The sequence below is a fragment of the Orycteropus afer genome, unplaced genomic scaffold, assembly GCF_000298275.1.
Source record: "Orycteropus afer afer isolate SDZICR_OR568_19922 unplaced genomic scaffold, OryAfe1.0 scaffold00104, whole genome shotgun sequence".
Lineage (NCBI taxonomy): Eukaryota > Metazoa > Chordata > Mammalia > Tubulidentata > Orycteropodidae > Orycteropus > Orycteropus afer.
The window spans coordinates 10,074,689-10,100,416 of NW_006921691.1; the positions used below are offsets into that span (position 1 = coordinate 10,074,689).

The 25,728-nt window shown below is 41.3% G+C and overlaps 1 protein-coding gene across 1 annotated transcript; it reads left to right on the forward strand.

Annotated features, from left to right (window-relative positions):
* Positions 1 to 344: 344 nt before the first annotated feature.
* On the forward strand, positions 345 to 25,276 carry F2R (coagulation factor II thrombin receptor). The gene is made up of 2 exons (XM_007943360.1): positions 345 to 435; positions 24,081 to 25,276. Exons 1-2 carry the CDS (start codon positions 345 to 347, stop codon positions 25,274 to 25,276), a joined length of 1,287 nt encoding a protein of 428 aa, XP_007941551.1.
* The last annotated feature ends 452 nt before the right edge of the window (positions 25,277 to 25,728 follow it).

Genomic DNA, 25,728 nt, shown 5'->3' on the forward strand with positions numbered 1-25,728 from the left:
CGGAGGGACCCGCGGGGGAGGGGTGGAGGCGGACGAAGGCAACCGTGCCTAGGCGCACACTCCACGCGGGAGGGCGCCCTTCCCGCCTGCCAAGCTCGCGGCTCCGGCGCCGGGTCCCGCCCCCGCGCTGGTGAGACCCGCTGCCAGTGCACACCGACCGGCGGTGGGAAGCCGAGCCTCCTGTAGTTCCCAGAAGCGAGCGCACTCTGTCCACCCGCACGGACTGACTGCTGGCCCCAAAGGAAGGAAGAAGGAGAGGGGCGAGCGGAGCCTCCTGGAGACGGCTCCAGCCTCGAGGAACCGCGGTGCGCGGAGCCGCTCCGAGCGCGCGGAGTCTCGGGACAATGGGGGCGCGGCGGCTGCTGCTGCTGCTCGCGGTCGGATTCTGTCTGTGCGGCCCCTTGCTGTCGGTCCGCACTCGGGCTCGCCGGCCAGGTGAGAGCTGCCCAGGCTTTCCTTTCCTGCCACCCCCGATCCCGCATTTCGGGGACTCGGCGGGAATGGGTCTGTCGGGAATAGGTGGGAGGCTGGAGGAGGATGTTATGGTCTTGACCGTGCCCTCGATCGAAACTAAATGGGTAGATACTGTGTCTTCACCTAGAGAGGGGTGCCCCTGACCGCACCCCCTGACTTAGTTTCCCCAGAAGCCCAACACATTTTGGTTGAGATCTCCCCCAATCATATGGGGGACATTCAGGGCCTAGAACCCCTCCCTCCCATCCTTTGCTCAACGCAGAGAGCCGAACTCTGAGTATGCCCCTTTGGTCTAGGTTTTGGAGGATGCAGCGGGCCTGCGACCGGGTGTTGCATATGGACGACGAGGGGTCCACTTTTTTCTGTGGGAGTCTACGGTCTCCCGTTGCATTTGTTCATCTTGTGGCCTATATCTCCGATAGCCCAAGACAGCCCCAAAAAGAAAGGGTCTCTTACATCACTTCACTAATAAACGTTTCAGCCCTTTCAGTATAAAGGGGAGAAGCACATCTGCTGAAGTTTTGTTTAGTTGGATTGTTCTTCCTTGCATATTTTATAGGCGAGGAAAATGGTGTAAAGTCCCGTCCCTTGGTTTAGAGAATTAGGACAAGTAGTCATGCCCTGACACCGGCCTTGTACACAGGATGTGTTCACAGTGTGAGTGATATGGCCATAATAGCATGTAGCAGGTGGTGGTGGCGGTTGGGAGGTTTTCTGTGTTTGTTACCCAAACAATCCATTCCTTGCAAGCGAGTGAAGGAAAAGTCTCCTCTTCCTAGAGCCAGGCTACTTCAGAAACTATTGGATCCCACTGTTCTGAATGTGGTCTCTAATCTTCTTCAGGTTGCTTCATTTATTTCATAGAATGTTTTTCCCACTAATGGTGTAATTTTAAGTATCTGGTCATTTACTTGGTCAAATAGTAAATGCATTTTCCTCCACCACTATCCTTAACATCACTACCCTTAGCAGGGAGCTCTGGTGGCCTAGTGCCTAAGGTATTTGACTGCTAACCAGGAGGCTGGTGGTTCAAACCCAACAGCCACTCCTCAGAAGGAAGGTTGGGCAATCTACTTCGGTAGTGATGCCGCCTCAGAAATCCAAAGAGGGGTTGCTATGAGTCGGATCTGACTTGATGGCAGTGAGTTTGGTTTTTACCCCTAGCAGGGCAGAGGAAGTGTTTTCAGCTATCAAAGACACCTTAGCAAACCAAACAAAATTCACTGCCACCTTAGAAAGTAAGGGGATGGGGAATGGGGGTGGGGAGACACTAATTTTTTAACACTCATAGTACTCTGTAAACTTTTAGCAATTTTTTTTTAATGCAGAAACAAATTCTAGCTGGTTTTCTTGTTATTCATGAAAAAGTGCGTGCTCAGTATTGTCCTTCACACGCGCACACACACACACACACACTTACACACACACCGGAAATGCACACACTGTAAATACATCAAGATTAAGAGGTGACAAAGACACAGTCGTTTTCTGTTCTACATCTTTGTGGTGAGTGTGGAGGAGGTGCTTTGGGGAAAACAAAGAGCCCCAGCAGGGGTCCAGAGTTTAGCAGCAACTAACTAGCTGTAGATAACATGAGCATTACCTCTGAGGAGGCTGGGGGAACTTGTGCGTGGTGATACATGATTTCAGATATCACTTTGTGACTTGCACAATTTTATTTTGGGACAAGCTCCTAAGAATACAAGTTTAAGCGTGAGCTTTGCATTGTGGGATGGAGAACAGGTTTATGCAAATGTTGCATCCACTGTAGCCCTACCTTTTCTCACAGTGGCCCACCTAGAAGGTTTCTGGCCTCTGTTAGGGGGTGGAGTTAAAGGTTCCTGCCACATGCCTTACTTCCTTATGTAAGGGTTGGTGCATGCTAAGACCAACAACACTGGTATATATACATCCAGGAAGGACAGGAGCTCTGGTAGTGTAGTGCCTAAGGCACTTGACTGCTAACCAGAAGGCTAGAGGTTCAAACCCACCAGCCACTCCTCGAAAGAAAGGTTGAGCAATCTACTTCTGTAGTGATACTGCCTCAGAAACCCAAGGAAGGGTCACTATGAGTTGGGTCCAACTCGACAGCACGTAACAACAGCAACACAACGTCTCTACATTGGGGTCTGGAACTATCTTGGGAGAGAAGGAGAGGAGGATGAGAGAAGAAAAGGAGTGTGTATTAAGCACTGTATTCCATGTGAGGCACTGGGCCAGGAGACATTTCTACGTGGACCGTCTCATTTGCTCTCTCATAAAAACCTTGTTAAGATGGGTTTTTATCCCCTTTTTCCAATTCTAAAACTAAGGCTCAAGACAGCATCATACCAAATTGGGAGAGGGAGCCATGGACCATGGACCGATCTGTGTGCTCCTCCCCTCCCCCACCTTCAGGCAATAAAATTTGCCTTGTCTTTACCCAGTGCCATCAAGATGATTCCAACTCATAGTGACCCTATAGGACAGAGTAGAACTGCCCCCACAGAGTTTCCAAGGCTGCAAATCTTTATGGAAGCGGACTGCCTCATCTTCTTCCCATAAGCATTGTTTTTGTTGTTATTTGTTGTTATGTGCCGTCGGATGAGACCTGATTCATAGCGACCCCTCCTTGGGTTTCCTAGGCAGTATCACTATGAAGTAGATTGCCCAACCTTCCTTCTGAGGAGTGGCTGGTGGGTTTGAACCGCCAGCCTCCTGGTTAGCAATCAAGTGCCTTAAGCACTACGCTACCAGAGCTCACAGCATTGTCTTTAGTCAGTTTTAAATCAGTAAGGAAATCAACTGCACTGGAAATTTCTTAACAAGGTCTGTGATAAAAAGTTCTCTTCCAATGCAGCACTCCTACCACCTAGCAACCACTCCCCCTCAAGTCAGAGAGAATGATATTGATTCTTACCCAGGATCACCAGCCTGCCGTAGTGAGCCAGGCCATGAGACTCCAGCCCCCAGCCATAAGATGGCCTTATCCACCTGCTTAAATGTTCCTACAGCACTCTTGAACCATTTGTCCCCACTCATTCTGGCACTTCCTGCGTTGTCACTTTACAGGTATCTCATTACCCCAGCCAAGATTATAAACTTTTGTTTATCCCTATGGAGTCTAGAACGAATGTTTACTCTGCAACTATTTATTGATAAATCCGTATGTTCATCAACCAGTTTACATTCCTTTGCAATTCCTTTGCTAATTTAAAAGAGATGACTTGTCTTCATCTAAGAGGGCCAGTGACAGGAGTAAAGGGTGATGTTTCTAAGAATCTGATGTCCAGTCCCTCATCCCAGGCTAGGGGCCTGTGGACCACGCTGACAACTGGGTCCAGCCCAGAGGCAGACACACAGCTTTATGGGCTGCAGCACATATATCCAATTGTCTAACTTTAAGTGGCCAATATCAGTCCGTTTCAGCTCATTAATGCCTAGGATATCGATCTGCAAGCATCCCATTTCATTTTTGAGCCACATCATATCACTCTGTCTTTTCAAAATGTGATTCACAATGATTTCTAAACCTGAGCTCAAATAAATTTTGTTGTTGATATGATAAAAATGGTCATAAATGTCACATCAAGGAAAATGGAACTCTTCTTGCAAAGTGAATAAGGCCCACAATTCTGCTAACTCTCAGAAAATTCACCTTCCTTGCTGTAAATTGGGAGCTCTGGTGGTGTCGTGCCTAAGGCATTTGACTGCTAACCAGAAGGCTGGCAGTTCAAATCCACCAGCCACTTCTGGGAAGGAAGGTTGGGCAGTCTACTTCTATAGTGATACCACCTCGGAAACCCAAGGAGGGGTCGCTATGAGTCGGACCCGACTCAATGGCAGTGAGTTTGGTTTTTTTTTGGTTTGCTCTAAACTATGAGTAGAGATTTATTTGTAGTTTTGAAGTCAACTTACAGGGTTGTAACAAGCACTTCCACCACCTGTCAGTCTGTCGTACTGTGGTGGTTTGCGTTATTGATATGACCCCAGTCTATGCCCCCAGTATTTCAAATACTAACAGAGTCATCCATGCTGGACAGGTTTCAGTGGAGCTTCCAGACCAAGATAGACTAGGAAGAAGGACCTGGCAATCTACTTCTGAAAAATTTGTTTTTGTTGTTGTTGTTGTTGTTATGTGCCACCAAGTCAGGCTTGACTCATAGCGACCCCTCCTTGGATTTCCAAGGCAGTATCACTACAGAAGTAGATTGCCCAACCTTCCTTCCGAGGGGTTAGCAGTCAAGTGCCTTAGGCACTATGCTACCAGAGCTCCTGAAATAATTGGCCAGTGAAAACTTTATGAATACCTGCAGAACATTGTCTGACATTGTGCCAGAGGCTGAGCCCCTCAGGTGGGAAGGCACTGAAAATATGACTGGGGAAGAGCTGCCTCCTCAAACTAGAGTCAACCTTAATGGCATGGATGGAGTGAAATTTTGGGGATCTTCATTTGCTGATGTTTCACAACTCAAAATGAGAAGAAATGGCTGCAAACATCCAGTAATAATCAGAATGTGGAATGTATGAAGTATAAATCTAAAAATTTGGAAGTTGTAAAAAATGAAATGGAATGCATAAAGATCAATATCCAAGGCATAAGTGAACTGAAATGGACTGGTATTGGCCATTTTGAATCGAATGATCATATAATTTACCATACTGGGAATGACAAATTAAAGGGGAATGTCATAGCATTCATTGTCAGAAAGGACACTTCAAGATCCAGGTTCATTGCAGCATTATTCACAATAGCAAAAAGATGGAAACAACATACCCATCAACAGATAAATGGATAAACAAACTGTGATTCATACACACAATGTAATATTACGCAATGTTAAAGAGTAACAATGAGTCTGCAAAAACATCTCATAGCATGGATGAACCTAGAGGACATTATACTGAGTGAAATTAGTCAGTCACAAAAAGACAAATATTATATGAGACCACTACTGTGAAAAATCAAGAAAAGGTTTACACACAGAATTTGAAGGTTAACAGGTATGAGAGAGAATGGCAGGGTAAATTGCTAACTAGAGGGTAGATATATATTAAATTGGGTAAAGGAAAAGATAATATACAATAATGGGTAGTTCAGCACGAAACAATCAAGGCAAAGGAAGACATTGGGAGCAGCATGAGAATGAAAGGCAACAAACATTAATACTATTACATACACAACAACCCTGCAGTAACAATAATAATCTACAAGTGGACACATAGATATTCAAGCTGAATAGGGGTGGGAAGGTGAATGGGACTATATCCATGGATATATAGAGGTTTGACAGAGGATGTTTCTACATATATATTTATACGTGTTGCAAATATATCCATGAATATAATAGAGCATACAGTAAACACCTGTGGAAGCAGCAGTCACGAAATCAGAGGATACATGGGTAAACAGGCTGAATGATCAAATATGTCTAGGCAGAAGGGAATATACCCATGACCATATAAGTTTGGCAGACGATACTTCTACACACATATTTGTATGTGATAGAAGAATGTCTATCTCTGGTGGTGTAGTGCCTAAGGCATTTGACTGCTAACCAGAAGGCTGGTGGTTCAAACCTACCAGCCACTCCTCGGAAGGGAGGTTGGGCAATCTACTTCCGTAGTGATACTGCCTTGGAAACTCAAGAAGGGGTCGCTAGGAGTTGGATTCGACTCGATGGGGGGCACAGTTATGGTAACTTTTTAGCCATAGCCAACCACCGTGAGGGAGCGAGTTATTGGACCCATGTTATTGGGACCATGGATGCAGGAGACATCAAGCTCAATTGGCATAGCATACTACACAGAAACATTGTTCTATATCCTACTTTGGTGTGTAGCGACTGTTGTCTTAAAAGCTTGCAAGCAGCCTCAAAGATGCAACAATCGTTCTCTCCTCATCTAGAGCAAAGAAGACTGAAGAAAATAGAGACATGTGGAAGCAGTTAGTCTTAGGAATTAGCAGACTATGAGAAACTCAGCCTTCATGGCCATGAGACCAGAAGAACTAGATGGTAACTGGCTACCACTGTTAACCACTCAGAAATGGATCAGTGTAGGAGATTCGAGACAGAGTGGGAGAAAATGTGGAACAAAAAATCATGAAAAAGACCAGGGTTACTGGTCAGATAGTGAACCCCCCAAGACTGTGGCCCCTAGTCACCCTTTGAGCCTGGAATTGAACTCACTACTGTGGCTCCCAGTCATATAAGGTGAACATTTAAACGAGATAGGTACACTCCTTAGAACAATCAACCATGGAAGATCAGAAGGGCAGAATTTTCACAGGGAGATAGCTCAGAAGACAGGAATGCATAGGAAAGAAGGACATGGGGAAAAGGTAACTATAGGGAGGAAGTGGGAAGAGAACTGTTACATTATGGGAACGAAATGTGTATGAACTGTTGTATGAAAATAAATTTTCTTGGTAAACATTCACCCAAAGCACAATAAGAAAGAGAAAAAGAAATCAAAGGATGTATTGCATCAGGCAGCAAAGACGTCACTTTGAAGGCTAAGGTGTGCCTGACCCAAGCCAAGGTGTATTCAGTAGCCTTATGCGTATGTGAGAGCTGGACAGTGAATAAAGAAGACCGTGGAAGAATTGATATATTTGAGTTGTGGTGTTGGTGAAGAATATCAAATGTACAATGGACTGCTGGAAGGATGAACAAATATGTGTTGGAGTAAGTACAGCTGGAGTGGTCCTTAGAAGCAAGAGTAGCCAGACTTTTTGTCTCTCACACTTTGGTCATGTTGTCATAAGGGATGGATATTTTACTTGAGAAAGTGGAGGGTCAGCAAAAAAGGGGACGGTGTTCAACAAGACAGATTGACACAGTGGCTATGATGGTGGGCAAGCATGGCAGTTACTGAGTATGGCACAGGACCAGGCAATGTTTTGTTCTGTTGTTCATAGGGTTGTTATGAGTCAGAACCCACTTTATGGCTCCTTACAACAAGAAGGTTGGACAATCTACTTCCGTAATGATACCTCCTCAGAAACCCAAGGAGGGGTTGCTATGAATCGGTTCTGACTCCATGGCAGTGTGTTTGGTTTTTTTTTTAACAACAACAGAGGACAGAGTTAATGAAAACCTCTTAGCCATAACCAAACACCTTGAGGAAGTGAGTCACTGGGCCTGGGGGCTCAGGACCATAGTCTCAAGGGACACTAAGGTCAATTGGCATAATATGGCCCACAAAGGCAGTATTCCACATCCTACTTTGGTGTGTAGTGACGATGGCCTTAAAAACTGTCAGTGGCCATCTAAGGTACAACTTTTGGATTCTCCTAGTCCAGAACAAAGAAGAGTGAAGAAAATCAAAGACACAGAAAACAGGCAAAAGGACTAATGGATCATGTGAACAGCCCTATGACCCTGAGAGCAGAACTAGATGGTGCCCGGCTACCACTGCTGACCACTTGAAAGGGACCACAATATAAGGTCCCAGAAAGAATGGGGGGAAAGTGTGGAACAAAGTTCCAAATTTAAAAAAAGACAAGGCTTACTGGTCTGATAGAGACTGGTGGAACCTCTGAAACTATGTCCCTTAGACATTCTTCAAGCCTAGAACTGAACTCACCCCTGTGGCTCAACTTTCAGCCAAATAATAGGCCTATAAGGTAAAGAATAACACCATGGAGATACACAATCATTAGGACAATCAACCATCAAAAGGGTAGCATTTGCCCAGGAATAAAGCTCAAAAGGTGGGAATGGATAGGAAAGAAGGACTAAGGGAAATGATATAGGCAGAGAGGAAATAGGAAGAGTGCTGTTACATTGTGGGCATTACAATCAATGTCAGAAAACAAAATGTGTGTGATTTGTTCAATGGGAAGCAATTTGCTCTGTAAACATTCACCCAAACCACAATTTAAAAAAAAAAAAAAAAAAAGATCTTTCCTGAAGTACAGTGCTGTCAGTTGTTGTTGTTGTTAGGTGCCATCGAGTTGTCTCCGACTCATAGCAACCCTATGCACAACAAAATGAAACACTGCCCAGTCCTGTGCCAGCCTCACAATCCTTGTTACACCTGAGCCCATTGTTGCAGCCACTGTGTCTATCCATCTCATTGAGGGCTTTCCCCTTCTTCGTTGACCCTCCACTTTACCACGATATCCTTCTCCAGGGAATGGTTCCTTCTGACAACATGACCAATGTAGGTGAGATGACATCTGGCCATTTTTGCTTCCAAGGAGCATTCTGACTGTACTTCCTCCAGGACAGATTTGTTAGTCCTTTATTAGACCATGGTACTCTTAGCATTCTTCTCCAGCATCAAAACTCAAAAGCATCAACTCTTCTTTGGTCTTCCTTATTCATTGTCCAGCTCTCACATGCACAAGAGATGATTGAAAATACCGTGGCTTGAGTTTGGCTCACCGTAGTTTTCAAGGAGACACCTTTGCTGTTCACTTCAAAGAGGTCGTTCACAGCAGATTTGCCCAATGCAGTACATTGTCTGATGTTTTGACTGCTGATTCCGTGGGTGTTGATTGTAGAGCAAAGTAATATGAAATCCTTGACAACTTCAATCTTGTTTTCATCCACCATGAACCTGTTTATTGGACTAGTTGTGAGGATTTTTGTTTTCTTTGTATTGAGGTGTAATCCATACTGCAGACTGTAGTCTTTAATCTTCATCAGTAAGTGCTTCAAGTCATCCTCACTTTCAGCAAGCAAAGTTGTGTCATCTGCATGCCACAAGTTGTTAATGAGCCTTCCTCCAATTCTGATGCTACATTCTTCTTCATATAATCCAGCTTCTCAGATTATTTGCTCAGCATACAAATTGAATAAGTATGGTGAAAGGATACAACCTCGATACACTCCCTTCTTGACTTTGAACCATGCAGTATCCCCTTGTTCTGTTTGAACGACAGCCTCCTGATCTATGTACAGGTTCCTCATGAGTACAATCAAATGTTCTGGAACTCCCATTCTTCTCAATGTTATCCACAATTTGTTATGATCCACACAAATGCTGTCAGTAATAGGATAAGAGGATAATATCCATACACTTACAAGGAAGACCAGTTGATAGGACTATTATTCAAATTTATGTGCCCAACACTAATGCTGTAGATGAAGAAATTGAACATTTGATCAAATATGCAATCAAGATGCATTAATAATTGCTGGTGATTGAAATACAAAAGTTGGAAGCAAAGAAGAAGTGATAGTTGGAAAATATGGCCTTGGTGATAGAAATGATGCTGGAGATTGCATGACAGAATATTGTAAGACCAATGACTTAGTCATTGCAAATACTTTTTAAAGCACATAAATGAGGACTACAAACACAGGCATTGTTAGATGGAATACACAGGTGTCAAATCAACTATATCTGTGGAAAGACGTGATGGAGAAGCTCAATATCATCAGTCATGGCAAGACCAGGGGCCAACTGCAGAACAGACCACCAATTGCTCATAGGCAAGTTCATGTTGAAGCTGAAGAAAATTAAAACAAATTCCCGAAGGACAACATACAACCTTGAGTTTATCCCACCTGAATTTAGAGGTCATCTCAAGAATAGATTTAACACATTGAACACTAATTATTCCACAGACAACTTGTGGAATGACACCAAGGACATCATACTCGAACAAAGGATAATTTCATTAAAAAGACAGGAAAGAAAGAAAAGATGAAATTGGATGTCAGAAGAGACTCTGAACTTTGCTCTTGAATGAAGAGTAGCTAAAGTGAATGGAAGAAGTTAAAGAGCTGATAGAAGATTTCAAAGGGTGGCTCAAGAAGACAAAGTAAAGTATTGTAATGAAATGTGTAAAAACCAAAAGGGATGCAACGCTAGAGGAAATTACTCATCTGTTTCAAGAAGTTTGGAGGACAGCTTTGTGGCCAATCAGCTGGAAGAGATTCTCCCTCTCTGACCTCTGCTTCCATTCTTACAGCCTGTCTTTCTCTGACTATAACTCGTCTGCCTTCCCTTTATAAGACTCCTAGTAATTACATTGGGCCCACCCAGATAATTCAGGATAATCTCCCTAGCTCAAGATCCTTAATTTAATCACATCTGCAAAGTCCCTTTGACCACATATCCACAGGTTCTAGAATTAGGATATGGAGATCATTGGGGGACCATTATTCAGCCACAGGCCTGTCTTTCCTTAGTGTGGATTTTCTCTACCGCCCCCTCTGGAGAGGGAGCCATCCAGGACCCCTGTCCATCTTACAGTAGAGAAGCAACCCCCCTGTGCTCCCCATACCTCTAGGGGCCAAAGTCTGTGTCCCATTCACTTGTTAGTCCAGATCCTTCACATGGAGGTATTCCAATAACCATTTATAGATGGATTGTGGTATTCTGTTACTTACTTGTGCTAACAGATGATGAAACAGGCCTATCAAGCTATAAATAGATTCCTACTCATGAATATGCAAATTAATTAGAGTTCATCAAGAGACCTTAACCCAAACAGAAAGACACAAAACTGGACAGAAAGCAAGCCAAAAGTTCTATAATGCCAGAAACTCAAATTTCTTATGAGCCAACAAGTAATTTTCCACCCATGTATCTTTTTCTTTTCTTTGTTTAAAATATTCTGTGGTTTTGCCTTTATTTGTATAGAACATATCAGGATAGTGGCTTCTCACTTACTTTGTGCAGTCTTCCTTAATGTGAGGGTTTTTTTTTTTTCAGGATTCTCAATCCCTTCTCAGGAATATTTTTCTGTTTATGTTTTAGGTCGTCTCTGCTGGTTATCTTTCTATTCCTTCCTTTCATGTTCCTAATTCAGCATTCTCAGCCCTCGACATCCAAACAGAACAGTGTGTTACAAACTCTGCTTGCAGTTTCTCAGCAGATTTGAATTTGCTCCTTTTCCAAAATGCTCTGGCAGGTCTCTTCCTTGTGTCTTTTCTGCCCCTTTCTTCCCCTTCCACCTTCACCCCCTTTCACCAGCACAAACTCAGCTGGGCCTTGAGTTGGAGTTCTGCTGAGATAGTGAAGTCACGAGGGCCCTGGGTTTCTTTATCTTCCTGCTCTCCTCATCTTGGACAAAGGTTTTCTCTTTCAGATCCAACATCCCCCACACACACACTTCTCTCCCCTCAGTACTCCCTGTTAACCAGTTTCAGTGGTACCTGTGCTCCCCCTTCTGCTACGGTTATTCACAAACACATTATAGTCCAAAGAGAGTCAGGAACCACAGACTTAGTTTATTTTTCACTGTGATTCCAGTTCGAAGGATTTCCGCAATTTCAACATTCAGAATTTTCTGTTTCTTTCCTTATTTTGTGGTTTCTTTCATTTTGCCTTTTTCCTTCTCTTGTTCATGCCCGGAACAGTCACAGTAAATCACTGTCTCAGTAGGCTGAGTTTTTCCTCAGGTGTTAGCTTCCATTGCTCCCAAAAATACCTTCTCCCAGACTGACCTGGTCACAGTAGTTGAAATACCCACCTTGGAGAAACTCCTTGAAGTTAAGACCTTGTTTTCCCCATCTCAAAAAATTTTGCCATTTAAAATTCTATTCCTGGCCTTTATAAACCAAAAAAAAACCAAACTCACTGCCATTGAGTCCCCTCCTTAGGTTTCTGAGGCGGTATCACTACGAAAGTAGATTGCCCGATTTTCCTTCCGAGGAGTGTCTGGTGGGTTTGAACTGCCAGTCTTATAGTTAGCAGTAGAATGTCTTAGGCACTATGCCACCAGAATTACCACTGGGCTTTCTACATTCTTTATTTGCTTTTAGAAGAACTTGGCCTTTTGAATGATAGGAACCATCTGTAATTTGCACTTGGAAACAAAGTTACTTAACTTTAAAAAAATACATTATACAGAAACTCTTTAGATTTCAAGTCTATGATGAATTAAAAGTCAAGGGTTGTACTATTGTAGAGAAGTGTTTTCTCTTACTTTCTTGTTTTGCTAGCCACCAGTAAGAAGAGTAACATAGATACTTTACATTGTGACACAGATAATTGTGTGTGTGTGTTTATAGGCTTGTGAAATTTTGGTTTCACAAAACAATACTTAACCCTTACTGCATGCTATGCATTCTGATATATTCTGCATTATTCTGTTTTTTTAAATGCTTGTGGTTGCTGTTAGGTGCCATAGAGTCAGTTCTGAGTCATAGTGATCCATGTACAACTATTCCTAAGGTTTTCACTGGCCGTTTTTTTTCAGAAGTAGATTGCCACGTCCTTCTTCCTAGGTAGTCTTAGTCTGGAAGCTTTGCTGAAACCTGTTCACTATGGATGACTCTGCTGCTACTTGAAATACTGGTGGTATAGACTCCAACATCACATCAACATGCAAGCCACCACAGTACCACAGACTGACAGATGAGTGATGGAAGTGCTTGTTACAGTGCTGTGAATTGACATCATAACCACTACTCAGTCTCTAAATTTCAAATGTAGTACATCAGGGATGGTGAATTTTCCCACAGTTAGTGGAGTTGAAGCCCTTATTCACTTTGTGAAAAGAGTTCTGCCTTCCTTAAAGTGCCAGTTATGGTGTTTTTGTTTTCATCCAGATGCTAATTTATTTGAGCTCAGGTCTAGAATTGGTTGTGATTCATATTTTGAAAGAAATAGAGTGATATGATGTGGCTCAAAGGATGAGCTTTGGAGCCAGACAGATCTAGGTTCAAATCCTTAGCTCTACCACTTTCTAACTGTGTGACTTTAGATGAGTTACTTAGCCTGTCTTAGCTTCTAATTTGTCACTTATAAAATGGGGGTTATAATGCTTATCTCCTAGAAATGTTAGAATTAAATGAGTTAAAGTAAGTTGAAGTCCCCAGCATATAGTAGGAGCTCAAAAATAGTTCATGTTTTCCATATACCAATTCTTCCCTGTTCCACAGAAGGCTTTGAGGAGTTAGTATCAAATGAATTATCTTAAATTGTGTCCACGCAAACATTCAATAGTTTTTCCCCCTTCAAAACTAAGACAAAACAAAAACCTTTATCCTTACTTTCTAGTATCAAATAAATATACATGAAATATTTATTTTGCCTTTTTTTAACATTTTATTATGGAAAGTTTAAATGTACACAAAAATTGATAGCAGTATAATTACCACCTCATGCCCATCATCCAGCTTCAACATTAAAATATGACAAATTTTGTCCACCCTAGCTAAATAATCTCAAAGCAAATCCTAGACATTTTATCATTTCATCCATAAATAAATCAGTATATATACTTAGAAATAAGAGCTTTCCCCCCATATATCCACAATACCATAATAACACCTAAAAATTTTAACAATAATTCCTTGATATTATCTAATATTTATTCTGTTCAAATTTCTCTGTCTCATAAATGCCTTTTAAGAGTTGGTTTTTGCAATCCAGGATCAAACAAGGTCTACCATTGCATTTGATTGATATGGCTCTTGAATCTCTTTTAATCTGTAACCATTTCCCCTACCCGAGATTCCATTATATTGCTATTTATTTAATGGAGGAAGTAGGTCATATATCTTACTCACTTTTCCACATAGTGGATCTGGCCGACTACATTTTGTGGGGTTGTCCGACAGGTCTGCCTTTCCTTTATCTTTCCTATAACATGGTAGGTAGACCTACAGACTTAATCAGATTCAGGTTCAGTTTTTTGCAAAACCACCTCAGAGATGTGTACTTCCTATTACATCACCTCAAGATTGTCTTGCTATTTGTGAGGTTAAGATGACTCGGTGGATTCAGGTGTTGCCAGCCTCATTCATCTATTGTCAAATTCCCCATCAGCCTTTTTCTTAATAGTTTTAGCAGCCTCTGATGACCATTGGATTAAATCTGTTGTTTCATTAAGAGCTTTAAAACAGCTGATTTTCTAAATCTGATATTGTTTCAAGAGCCAAAGTACGACCTTGAGTATATCCCACTTGAATTTAGAGACCATCTCAAGAGTCGACTCAACACATTGAACACTGATTACCAGACAGTTGTGGAGTGAAATCAAGGAAGAATATCTGAAGAAAGAAAAAGGTTGTTCAAAAGGCAGAAAAGACAAAAATTGATGTCAGAAGAGACTCTGAAACTTGCTCTTGAACAGACAGTAGCTAATGTGAAAGGAGGAAATACTGAAGTGAAAGAGCTGAGAAGATTCCAAAGGGCAGCTTGAGAAGACAAAGCATTATAATGAAATGTGTAAAGACCTGGAGTTAGACAAACAAAACAGAATAACACACTCAGCATTTCTTAAGCTGAACTGGGGGAAAAGAAAAAAAAAGTTAGCCCTCAAGTTGCAATACTGAAGGAATCTATGGGCAATATATTGAATGACACAAGAAGCATAAAAAAAGATGGAAGAAATACACAGCCACTGTACCAAAAAGAATTGGTCAATGTTCAGCCATTTCAGGAGGTACCATATGATGAAGAACCAACGGTTTTGAAGGAATTAGTACAAGCTTCATTGAAGGCATTGGTGAAAAACAAGGCTCCAGGAATTGAAGGAATACCAGTTGAGATGTTTCAACAAATGAGTGCAATGATGGAATCATTCACTCTTCTCTTCCAAGAAATTTGGAAGATAGCTACCTGGCCAAGTGACTGAAAGAGATCCATACTCATGCCCATTTCAAAGAAAGATAATCGAACAAAATTCAGAAATTATCAAACAATATAGTTAATATCACATGTGAGTAAAGTTTTGCTGAAGATCATTCAAAAATGGTTGCAGCAGTACATTCACAGGGAACTGCAGAAATTTCAGCTGGTTTCATAGTGGACATGGAACAAGGGATATCATTGCTGATGTCAGATGAATCTTGACTGAAGCAGAAAATACCAGAAAGATGTTTACCTGTGCTTTATTAACTAAGTGAAGGCATTCGATTGTGTGGATCATAACAAATTGTGGATAACATTGCAAAGAATGGAAATTCCAGAACACTTGATTGTGCTCATAAGGAACCTATACATAAATCAAGAGGCAGTCATTTGAACAGAACAAGAGAATACTGCATGCTTTAAAATCAGGAAAGGTTTCTATCAGGGTTGTATCTTTTCACCATACTTAATCAGTCTGTATGCTGAGCAAAATCAGAGAAATGGACTATATGAATAAGAACACAGCATCAAGATTGGAGGAAGACTCATTAACAGCCTGTGAAATGCAGATGACACAAACTTGCTTGTTAAAAGCTGACTTGAAGCACTTACTGATGAAGATCAAAGACCATGGCCTTCAGTATGGATTACACCTTAATGTAGAGGAAAGAAAAATCCTGATAACTAGACCTTGAGGGCTAAGGTGTACCTGACCCAAGCCATGGTATTTTCAATCACTTCAAAAGCTGGGCAATAAAAAAGATCAAAGAATTGGTGCCATTAAATTCTGGTGTTGGTAAAGAATATTAAATGTACCATGGATTGCCAGAAGAATGAACCAATTTGTCTTGGAAGATGTACATCCAGAAAGCTGCTTAGACTTTGTCTAACTTACTTTGGACATGTAAGTGAGAAGAACATCAGACTTGGTAAAGTAGAGGATCAGAGAAAAAGAAGAGGACCCTCGGTGAAATGGCTTGACACAGTGACTGCAGCAATAGGCTCACACATAGCAACAATTGTGAGGATGGCACAGGACCAGGCAGTGTTTCATTCTGTTGTGCATGGGGTTGCTATGAGTTGGAATCAACTCTGTGGCATCTAACACCAACATTATTTCTGCATTTATAAACAGAATTATTTTATGAAGAAAACGTTTTCTCATCAACTTTGGTTTCCCTGACATAATGTGTAAAGAGAAAAGCCAAGATAAATGCTTGACTCTTGCATTCACCAGTTTTCAGAATGAGTCCCGTAGCTTCCTCCAATGGTGGCCCATAAGGTTTTATTTTTCTTTGAATATCAATATGGCCTCATGGATTTTCACATACGTAAAGCATTTCAATTCATTTCAGACATTATTCTTTTGATGATCAAATTGTTACATCTTTGCCCAGTAGGAGTGTTCAGGTTGGTTCCAGAGTTTTTAACATGATCCTAATATTCTTTGAAGATATTCAATGTTCATCTTGTACTCTTCCTCCCACAAATCTGGAACCAGGCATTTGTTTGAGGATCCCTGGTTCTTTTCATTGGGAAATGGGTGTGTTTCATTTTGAGGGAATGGAGCATTCCAATAACTCTACTGTTTTACATTTTGATGAAGTGATATTTCGACTCTATTCAATTTAAATTAGGGGACTCGTTTATTTCTGTTTAATCCATAATGTTGTTTGACTTGTGGAGAAGTACAAGACAAAGCTGTCCTGCTCTACGTGGGAACGCAGGCAGGGACCTGGGACTTCTGTTTTGTTAGTTCCCAAAAAGCATGAGCCTTATAGGGCAGCACTCTGAGTCAGAACTGAAGCTGGCATGTCATGGGGAGCTGGCTGGCATGTCATGCATCCTAGGATCCAACAAGACCAGAAAGATCATCTGGTCACTGCCTGCAGGCAAGATCTCATCAAAATCGGAGAAGAATGTTGCCTGACTCACTAATTTTAGAAATCTCCAGGGATAGAGAGTCCATATTTAAGCTATTAGTAATATTTGCATTCAATAACCAAGCTACTCTAGAGCCATTTGTTTAAAGAAACCCAAAGCAAGCTAACCTTAGTAACAAGTACGAGAACTGATTTTAGAACCTAAGCTGGATTTGTATGTCTGTGAAATCACAGTTTAACAACAAAAACACAGATGACTTATGAAAGCCTTTGGCATGTGGACAAGCTCTGTCTAGAGCTCTGAGTTGTGCTAGGACTAGAGGAAAAGTAAGATACTTAAATTTGAATTTCAGTCTAAGGGGCTTGAACAAGTTGAAAATATCTAGTTTTCTCTTTTTTGCTGGTATGCTCTTTCTCTGATGCTGATTGATATATATATATATATATATTTAAAATTCTGACTTTAATCCTACAAAAATCAGAATAACAAGCCTATACTCATAAGAAAAGGTAAAACCTCAGGCAGTGATATTTAATCAAGGGATTATGCATTCTTCCTGAGTGGATGTAACGTACCTCTCAGTGAGTATAATGTTTCTGTCGTAAACTGTAAACACTGTATGCTGGAGAAGGCCTAACCAGGGAAGAATATGTTGAAAACAAATAGTTTTTGCCAAAGCACTAAATGTAGAGTAAAGCTTAATGACAGTTTTATTTTCTGAACTAGTGATAGAATCTAAGAACCTTAGTTATGAGTACTTCTTGTTGTTGTTAGGTGAGTCAAGTTGGCGTTGACTCATAGTGACCTTATGTACAGCAAAATGAAATACTTCCCAGTCCTGTGCCAGCCTCACAATTCTTGCTATACCTAAACCCATCATTGCAGCCATTGTGTCAATCCATCTTGTTGAGGGCCTTCCTCTTTTTCATTGACCCTCCACTTTACCAAGCATGATATCCTTATTCTTCTGAGAATGGTCCCTTCTGACAACATGAACAGAGTAGGTCAGATGAAGTCTGGCCATTCTTTCTTCTAAGGAGCATTCCAACTGCACTTCTTACAGGACAAATTTGTTAGTTCTTTTGGCAGTCCATGACACTTTCAGTATTCTTCGCCAACACCACAACTCAAAAGCATCAACTCTTCTTCAGTCTTCCTTATTCATTGTCCAGCTCTTGCATGCATATAAGGCAATTGAAAATACCATGGCTTGGGTTGGGCGCATCTTGGTCTTCAAGGAGACACCTTTGCTCTTCGGCACTTTAAAAGAGTACTTCTAACTCTAACTCACTGCTGTTTAGTCAGATCAGACTCATAGCGACCCCTCCTTGGGTTTCCGAGGCGGTATCACTACAGAAGTAGATTGCCCAACCTTCCTTCCGAGGAGTGGCTGGTGGGTTTCAACCACCGGCCTTCTGGTTAGCCGCCAGATGCCTTAGGCACTATGCCACCAGATCATTCCTTTAGATAGTATTTTGATTCATACATATATATATATATATATTTCCCTCCACGCATCACAAAGACCCTTAATCTGGCCTGGATCCCAAAAGGGCAAAAGAGAATTGCATGTGTTGCTTCAGGTTCTTCTAGGACACACATTGTGGAATTAAAGTGCCAGAGTCCCATTCCTTCATTTCTTTTTGCTCACATATGTGCATTATGTCCTTGAGTAGCCTCAGTTCTTGGGCTGTCAGTACCAGTGCCTGAGTCAAGGTGAATGCACTGTTAAGTTAGATCACAAAACGGAGAAAGAAATACTTCAAGAAAGGTTGTGTACTTGAAAATTGGTTTATAGCTCTGAATGCTGAGACTGTATATAATTTATAACATATTCATGCCTCTCATCATGCTGAAAAAACAAACATTACTGAATAGGAGGCAAGGTGAGATTTAGATTTCATTTAATTTAAAATGATTGGGAATGAGCAGATAATTGAGTCTAAAAATCTACATGGAAGTAAGAGGAGAAAGAAAATAAGAATTTCTTACATTGTATTCATTTGTATAGTTTACAGATTGAGTGCATGCCCTATTTCATGCGGGAAGCTTCCCACTGCCAGGTTTCGTGGGCCATACAGTTCTTGGAATTTCATGTTAATGATTCTGAGATTGAACTCAGGTTAAGTGACACCTGGAAAAGCCAATATTAGAATGCAAATCTGTAACTCAAAGCTAGTTTAAGGAGTACCTATCACATGCAGGCACTATATTGGAGATTCAGATGTTGAGAGAATGGTTCTAACGCTTAAGGAACAATTTAGATGCATATGTATACTCAAGACTCAGTTTAGATGATCTCCATTTCCTAAAGGACCTCTATAATATTAATGTGCCAAAGTCAACACCTTGATCAGGCCTAATGGAGAGAAGAACGCGTATGTTCAACTGACTCCTGAAAGCGTCATAGTCAGGAGTCAGTTAAACACATGCCTTCTTCTCTCCATTAGGCCTGATCAAGGTGTTGACTTTGACATGTTAATGCTATGGAGCTTCTTTACAGCCTGTTTGATCTGGTGTTTGTTGCCCTTTACATCCACAATGAACACAAGTGTTTTGTTATCTTCCATCTTGTTCATGGCTGACTCAGTCAGCATCAAAGGGAACTTGATGATGGCCTAGTGGTTAAACTTGTTTCTCCTAGGGGAGTTCTTCCTAGGGTATTTGGGTTATCTTTGGAGCCTCAGTTTCTTTAACTGCTGGAAGGTGAAGGACAGGCAGATCTTCTTCTTCTTTGTGTGTGTGTGTGTGTGTGTGTGGCTGTAGACACCTTTTTAGCACTGCCTTCTTGGCTTTCAATACCTTTGTGTTGGCTTCAGTTTTGGGAGGGGCACAGGCTTCCTACTTTGCTTTTGGCACCATCTTCATATAGAGGTTTTTAAAAAAAAAAAATTCTTTGATAATGTGTTCTATTTTTTCATTCATTTCAGTGAAATAGTTTTCTGGCTTCATTGGCCATGGTGTTAAGTTCCACCTAATTGATTCAGACTCATAGTAACTGTATATGTAACAGAACGAAGCATTGCCCCGTCCTGCACCATCCTCACAGTCGTTGCTGTGCTTAGCCCATCATTGCAGCCACTGTGTCAGTCCATCTCGTTGAGGGCCTTCCCCTTTTCCACTGACCCTCTGCTTTAATTAGCATGATGTCCTTCTCCAGGGATTGGTTCCTTCTGACAACATGACCAAAGTACAAGAGACAAAGTCTGGTCATTCTTGCTTCTAAGGAGCATTCCAGTTGTATTTCCTCCAAGACAAATATATTTGTTCTTCTAGGAGTCTATATTCAACATTCTTTGCCATCACCATAATTCAAATGCATCAATTCTTGTGTGGTCTTCCTTATTCAGCTTTCACATGTATATGAAGGTATTGAAAATACCATGGCTGGGATCAGGTGCACCTTAGTCTTTGAAGTGACGTCTTCAGTCTTAAATATTTTAAAGGGGTCTCATGCAGCAGATTTGTCCAATGTAATATGTAATTTGATTTCTTGACTGCTTCCATGAGTGCTGATTGTGGATCCAAGTAAATGAAATCCTGGACAACTTCAGTCTTTTTTCCATTTATCATGGCATTTCCTGTGGGTCCAGTTGTGAGGACTTTTTATTACTATTATTATTTGTTATAATATAGTTGTGATAAATTCCTTAAAATCTCTGTTAATTCCAGCATCTGGGTCATTTTGGGGTTGGTTTCTGCTGATTGTCTTTTTTTCCATGATGCAAATGATTTTGGATTGTATCCTGGACATAGTTATAATGTCAACATTGTGATTTTTTTATGTATATATTTCACCAAAGAGTATTGATGATTTTGCTTTAGCAGACAGTTAGTTTGGTCAGAGTGAAAGCTGCCTCTCTTGAGCAAAAGCTCAAATCTCACTTCATTTATTTTTAGCAGAGCTCATTTGAATCTTCCCCACACGTGCATGATTGAAGCATCAGCCAAAGACTAGGGCAGAATTTGCACTGGAATTTAGGGCTCCCCCTCTCTGGCTTTCCCCTTCTCAGGATGCTCTTCTTTCTTCCCAGTGACTGTGGTTGCCCTGAACTCTGTTCAGGATAGAAAGACTGCAGGTTTTCTATCTTTAGTTTTAGCCATTCTGTGTGGCCCTGACTTGGCCTTCTCTCAGGTGGAAATAGATAGAAAACAAAAAATTCACCAAGTACCATCTCTTTTTCCAAGATTCACGATCACCTCTCCACTCTAGTTGGTGAAACTAAAAGCCTTCAAGTCACTGACTTTTCTTTTTTTGTCCAGAGTTTGTAGCTTTTATCTAGAAGAAAACTGGGTCTGGTAGGACCTTAGAGAGCCATGCCAGAAATGGAACTATCTCTTATACAGGACCATGCCTCTCTATGTAAATTTCCACTGCTGAAAAACAAAACCAAAAGTTTGAACACTCACTGTATTTGTCCAACTTCCAGCCCATTTTTAAATCCTCTGTCGTTATTTATAAATGATCTGCATGTCCAGTCTTTGTTGTGAACATTTCCATTGATAGAGGCCTTGCCTGTTTTCCTCTGTGGTTTATCTCCTCCCTCCTCAACTTCCCAAGATTCAAGAAAGGCTCTTTGTCCATGTCTCCTCAGTGGCAGAATTTCACCAGAAAATTTAAAAGAAAAGCTGGTTGAATTCCAGCTACTAAATGTTGCATTTCTTTGACGAACATTTTAAATGGATATTTTTCATAGAAGAGGGTGATAAAAGAAGAAAGTTAACAGCTGAGTCATTCTTTTGACATCTGATTGATACTCAAAAGAACCTGATTGGACTGGCACTTACCTTGGTGTACGTAGCATTCTAGAATTGATCTGAGAAGGCTGTCTGCCTGGTGTTAGTGGCCCAGATATCTGATGCTCTGCTGACCTGCTGATGAAGGAGACAGGATGATGACTTAGGTGGTGGGTGCATTGTGGTTGTATTTGGAGATAGCCAGAGAAATTGTGATTTTGACCTAAATATGGTGAGGGATTTGGGGCATTCTACTATATAAACAAGAGTTCCTGGTACTGATTAATGCACTCAGCTGCTAACTGAAAGGTTGGAGGTTCAAGGCCACTCAGAGGCACCTGGGAAGAAAGATCTGTTGATCTACTTCCAAAAATTCAGCCATTGAATACCCTGTGGAGGACAGTTCTACTCTGATACACACAGGGTCATCATAAGTTGGAGTGAACTTGACTGCAACTGGTACTATGTAAATAAACTAAAGATAATAGAGGAAAATTACTGTCACCCGGATAATAATGACCATGGAATTGGGAGCCCTGGGTCTTGCTCTGAATTTGCCTCTAGTTCCATAACCTTTAAGAAGTTCCCTCAAGGGGATCTATGTAGGAGATCCTGGATAGAGTGGGAGAACAGTGTGGAACAAAACTCAAAATCATTAAAATAAAAAAAAAAAAAAGGGACCAGGTTTTCTGGTCTGATAGAGCCTGATGGAACCCCTGAGACTATGGCCCCTAGCTGCCCTTCAGGTCTGGAACCCACTCCTGTGGCTTCCAGCCAAACAAAAGACAGGCATATGAGCTGAACATTTACATTAGGTAGACACACTCCTTGGAGAGATCAATCATGGAGAATAGAAGGGCTGTGTATGCACAGGGAGACAGCTCAGGGGGCAGGAGTGCATGGAGGGAAGGACCCAGGGAAGAGGTGACTATGGAGAGGAAGTGGGAAGAGAGCTGTTGCATTGTGGGAGATTACAGTCAGTGTCATGAGACAAAGTTTATGTGAACTGATGTATGGAAGATGAATTTGCTCTGTAAACTTTCATCCAAATCACAATAAAATTAGAAAAAAAAAATTGACCCATGTCACTTTACTTCTGTGTATTTCACTGTAGATAAATTATATTTCAATAAAATGTATTTTTTAAAAACTAATAGTAAAAATTTTTAAAAAAGAGGAAATGGAATATGTATAGTTAATTGCCTCCATGAACAAGGGCTTCCTTTGCCATATGACCTGAAGAACTAGATGGTGCTTGGCTACCATTCCTGAATGTTTTGATCAGATTCTATAGAAGAATTCTGATCAAAAGGGAAAAATTGCAGAACATATTTTCAAAATCTCATGCAATCCAGACTTTCTGGAGTCACCAAGACTAGATGTACCCCTGAAACTATTGCCCTAAGATAATCTTTAAACCTTAAGCCAAAAACATCCCCTGAAGTCTTCTTTAAATCAAACAATATCCTAATTAGTGAAGAATCTCCACCTTGAACACTGTGCTCTTTTAAATCCATCTATATGGGATCATATTGACAACAGCAACTTGAAGGTTATATGGGAAACTTAGGGAGCAGTGACTTTATGTTAATAAGGAAAGATGGACTCAGAAAAGGAAGGTGAGAATGAGTGGTTGTACAGATTGAACAATGTAACCAGCATCACTGAATTGTATGTGTAGAAATTGTTTCATCAGAATGTTCTGCTGTATAGATTCTCGACAGTAACAAAAAGTAAAATAAAATGAAAATGATGAAAAAGAGGTCCTCTCAACTTTTTATGTGAGTTTTTCCATTGGAAGGGATGGATGTCAGGGATGATTGCAAACTGAATAGAAAAATGTGCATGTGGAGGCAGAAGGAGAAAAAAGAAGGAGGCCATGTGCTTGCTAAGTAAGCTGGTTGTGATTTTATTACAGATAGTGTATGCACTCATATAAGAAAGAAATCCCTGCTTTTTTTTTTTCCCTCTTAAGTGCTTTCAGCCTTTCCTGATGTCTGCAGATATACCTCTAAAAGTTTATCATTTTTCTCCATCCCTCTGAGTGGCAGAGTTTTAAAAATGTTTATGTGTGGCAAAGCAAAAGGAGCTCTGGTAGCATAGTGCCTAAGGCACTTGACTGCTAACCAGAATGCTGGCGGTTCAAACCCACCAGCCACTCCTTGGAAGGAAGGTTGGGCAATCTACTTCCATAGTGATACTGCCTCGGCAACCCAAGGAGGGGTTGCTATGAGTCGGGGCCGACTGGACAGCATGTAACAACAACAACAACATGGCAAAACAAAAGGTACAATATTTCGAGTTAAGGAATTGTCTAATGAAGTCTGTAATCCATTGGTGCATCCCCTGTTCTTTGCCACCCACTCTCATAGTAAGAAACAAAAAATAAGCAAGAGTTAAATGTATTTTCTCCTCAACCCTTTTGCCTTTTCAGTTTATTCATTTTTAATTTTATTTTTCAGAATCAAATGCAGAGAATGCTACTCTGAGAATCCGGGCATTTCTTTCCAGGAATTATTTTGAAACTTTTGAACAATTCTCACATGAGGAATTGGAGGAGAAAAACGGAAGCAGGTTAACTGAAGACAGATTAATCTCGGTCAATATAAGTTCTCCTCTTCAGAAATCAGGCCCTGTGTCCATCTCAAAAGAAGCCTCAAGTTATCTGACTAGTCCCTGGCTGACTCTCTTTATCCCGGCCATTTACACTGGCGTGGTGATAATAAGCCTTCCGCTGAACCTCATGGCCATCATTGTGTTCGTCGTCAAAATGAAGATTAAGAAGCCAGCCGTGGTCTACATGTTACATCTTGCCACGGCAGATGTGTTGTTTGTGACCATGCTTCCCTTTAAGATCAGCTATTACTTTTCTGGGAGTGACTGGAAATTTGGGTCTGAAATGTGTCGCTTTGTCACTGCAGCATTTTACTGTAACATGTATGCCTCCATCATGCTCATGACAGTCATAAGCATTGACCGCTTCCTGGCTGTGGTGTATCCCATGCAGTCCCTCTCCTGGCGCACTCTGGGGAGGGCTTCCTTTGCTTGTCTGGCCATTTGGGCTGTGGCCATTGGGGGGGTGGTACCTCTTGTCCTCAAGGAGCAAACCACTCAAGTTTTGGGCCTCAACATAACTACATGTCATGATGTACTCAGTCAAACCCTGCATGACAGCTACTATGCGTATTACTTCACAGCCTTCTCTGCTGTCTTCTTTTGTGTGCCATTGATCATTTCCACAGTGTGTTATGTGTCTATCATTCGATGTCTCAGCTCTTCCACAGTTGCCAACCAGAGCAAGAAGACCCGAGCTTTGTTCTTGTCAGTTGCTGTTTTCTGCATCTTCATCATTTGCTTTGGACCCACAAATGTCCTCTTGATTGTACACTACTCACTCTTTTCTTCTAATTCCTCGATGGAGGCTGCCTACTTTGCCTATCTTCTCTGTGTCTGCATCAGCAGCTTAAGCTGTTGCATTGATCCCATGATTTACTATTATGCATCCTCTGACTGCCAGAGGTACCTCTACAGTATCTTATGCTGCAAAGAAAATTCTGATCCCAACAGTTACAACAGCAGTGGTCAGTTAATGGCAAGTAAAATGGATACCTGTTCTACTAACTTAAATAACAGCATGTACAAAAAGCTGTTAACTTAGGCAAAGGGACTGCTATTAGGTTAAAAAGAGAAGGTGAAAGGAAAGCAGATAGTCTGAAGATTCTATCAGTCCCTGTAAAAAGTGTCTATTTCACCATCTAAAACAACAAATGTATTATTTGCATGCCTCTTTCTTACAAGAGCCATTGAACATATGTTTGTTCATTATAGGAAAAGGTAACAGGAATAGAAGACAGTGTTATTCAGAAGGAATATTACCAGTGCTATAATAATAGCTAGATGTTACTTTTTGATATGTTCAGGTGATACATGTGTGTGTGTGTGTGTATAAAAAACAAAAGTCACTGCCGTCAAGTCGGATAAGACTCATAGCAACCCCTCCTTGGGTTTCCAAGGGGGTATCACTACAGAAGTAGATTGCCCAACCTTCCTTCCAAGGAGTGGCTGGTGGGTTTGAACCACCAGCCTTCTGGTTAGCAGTCAAATGCCTTA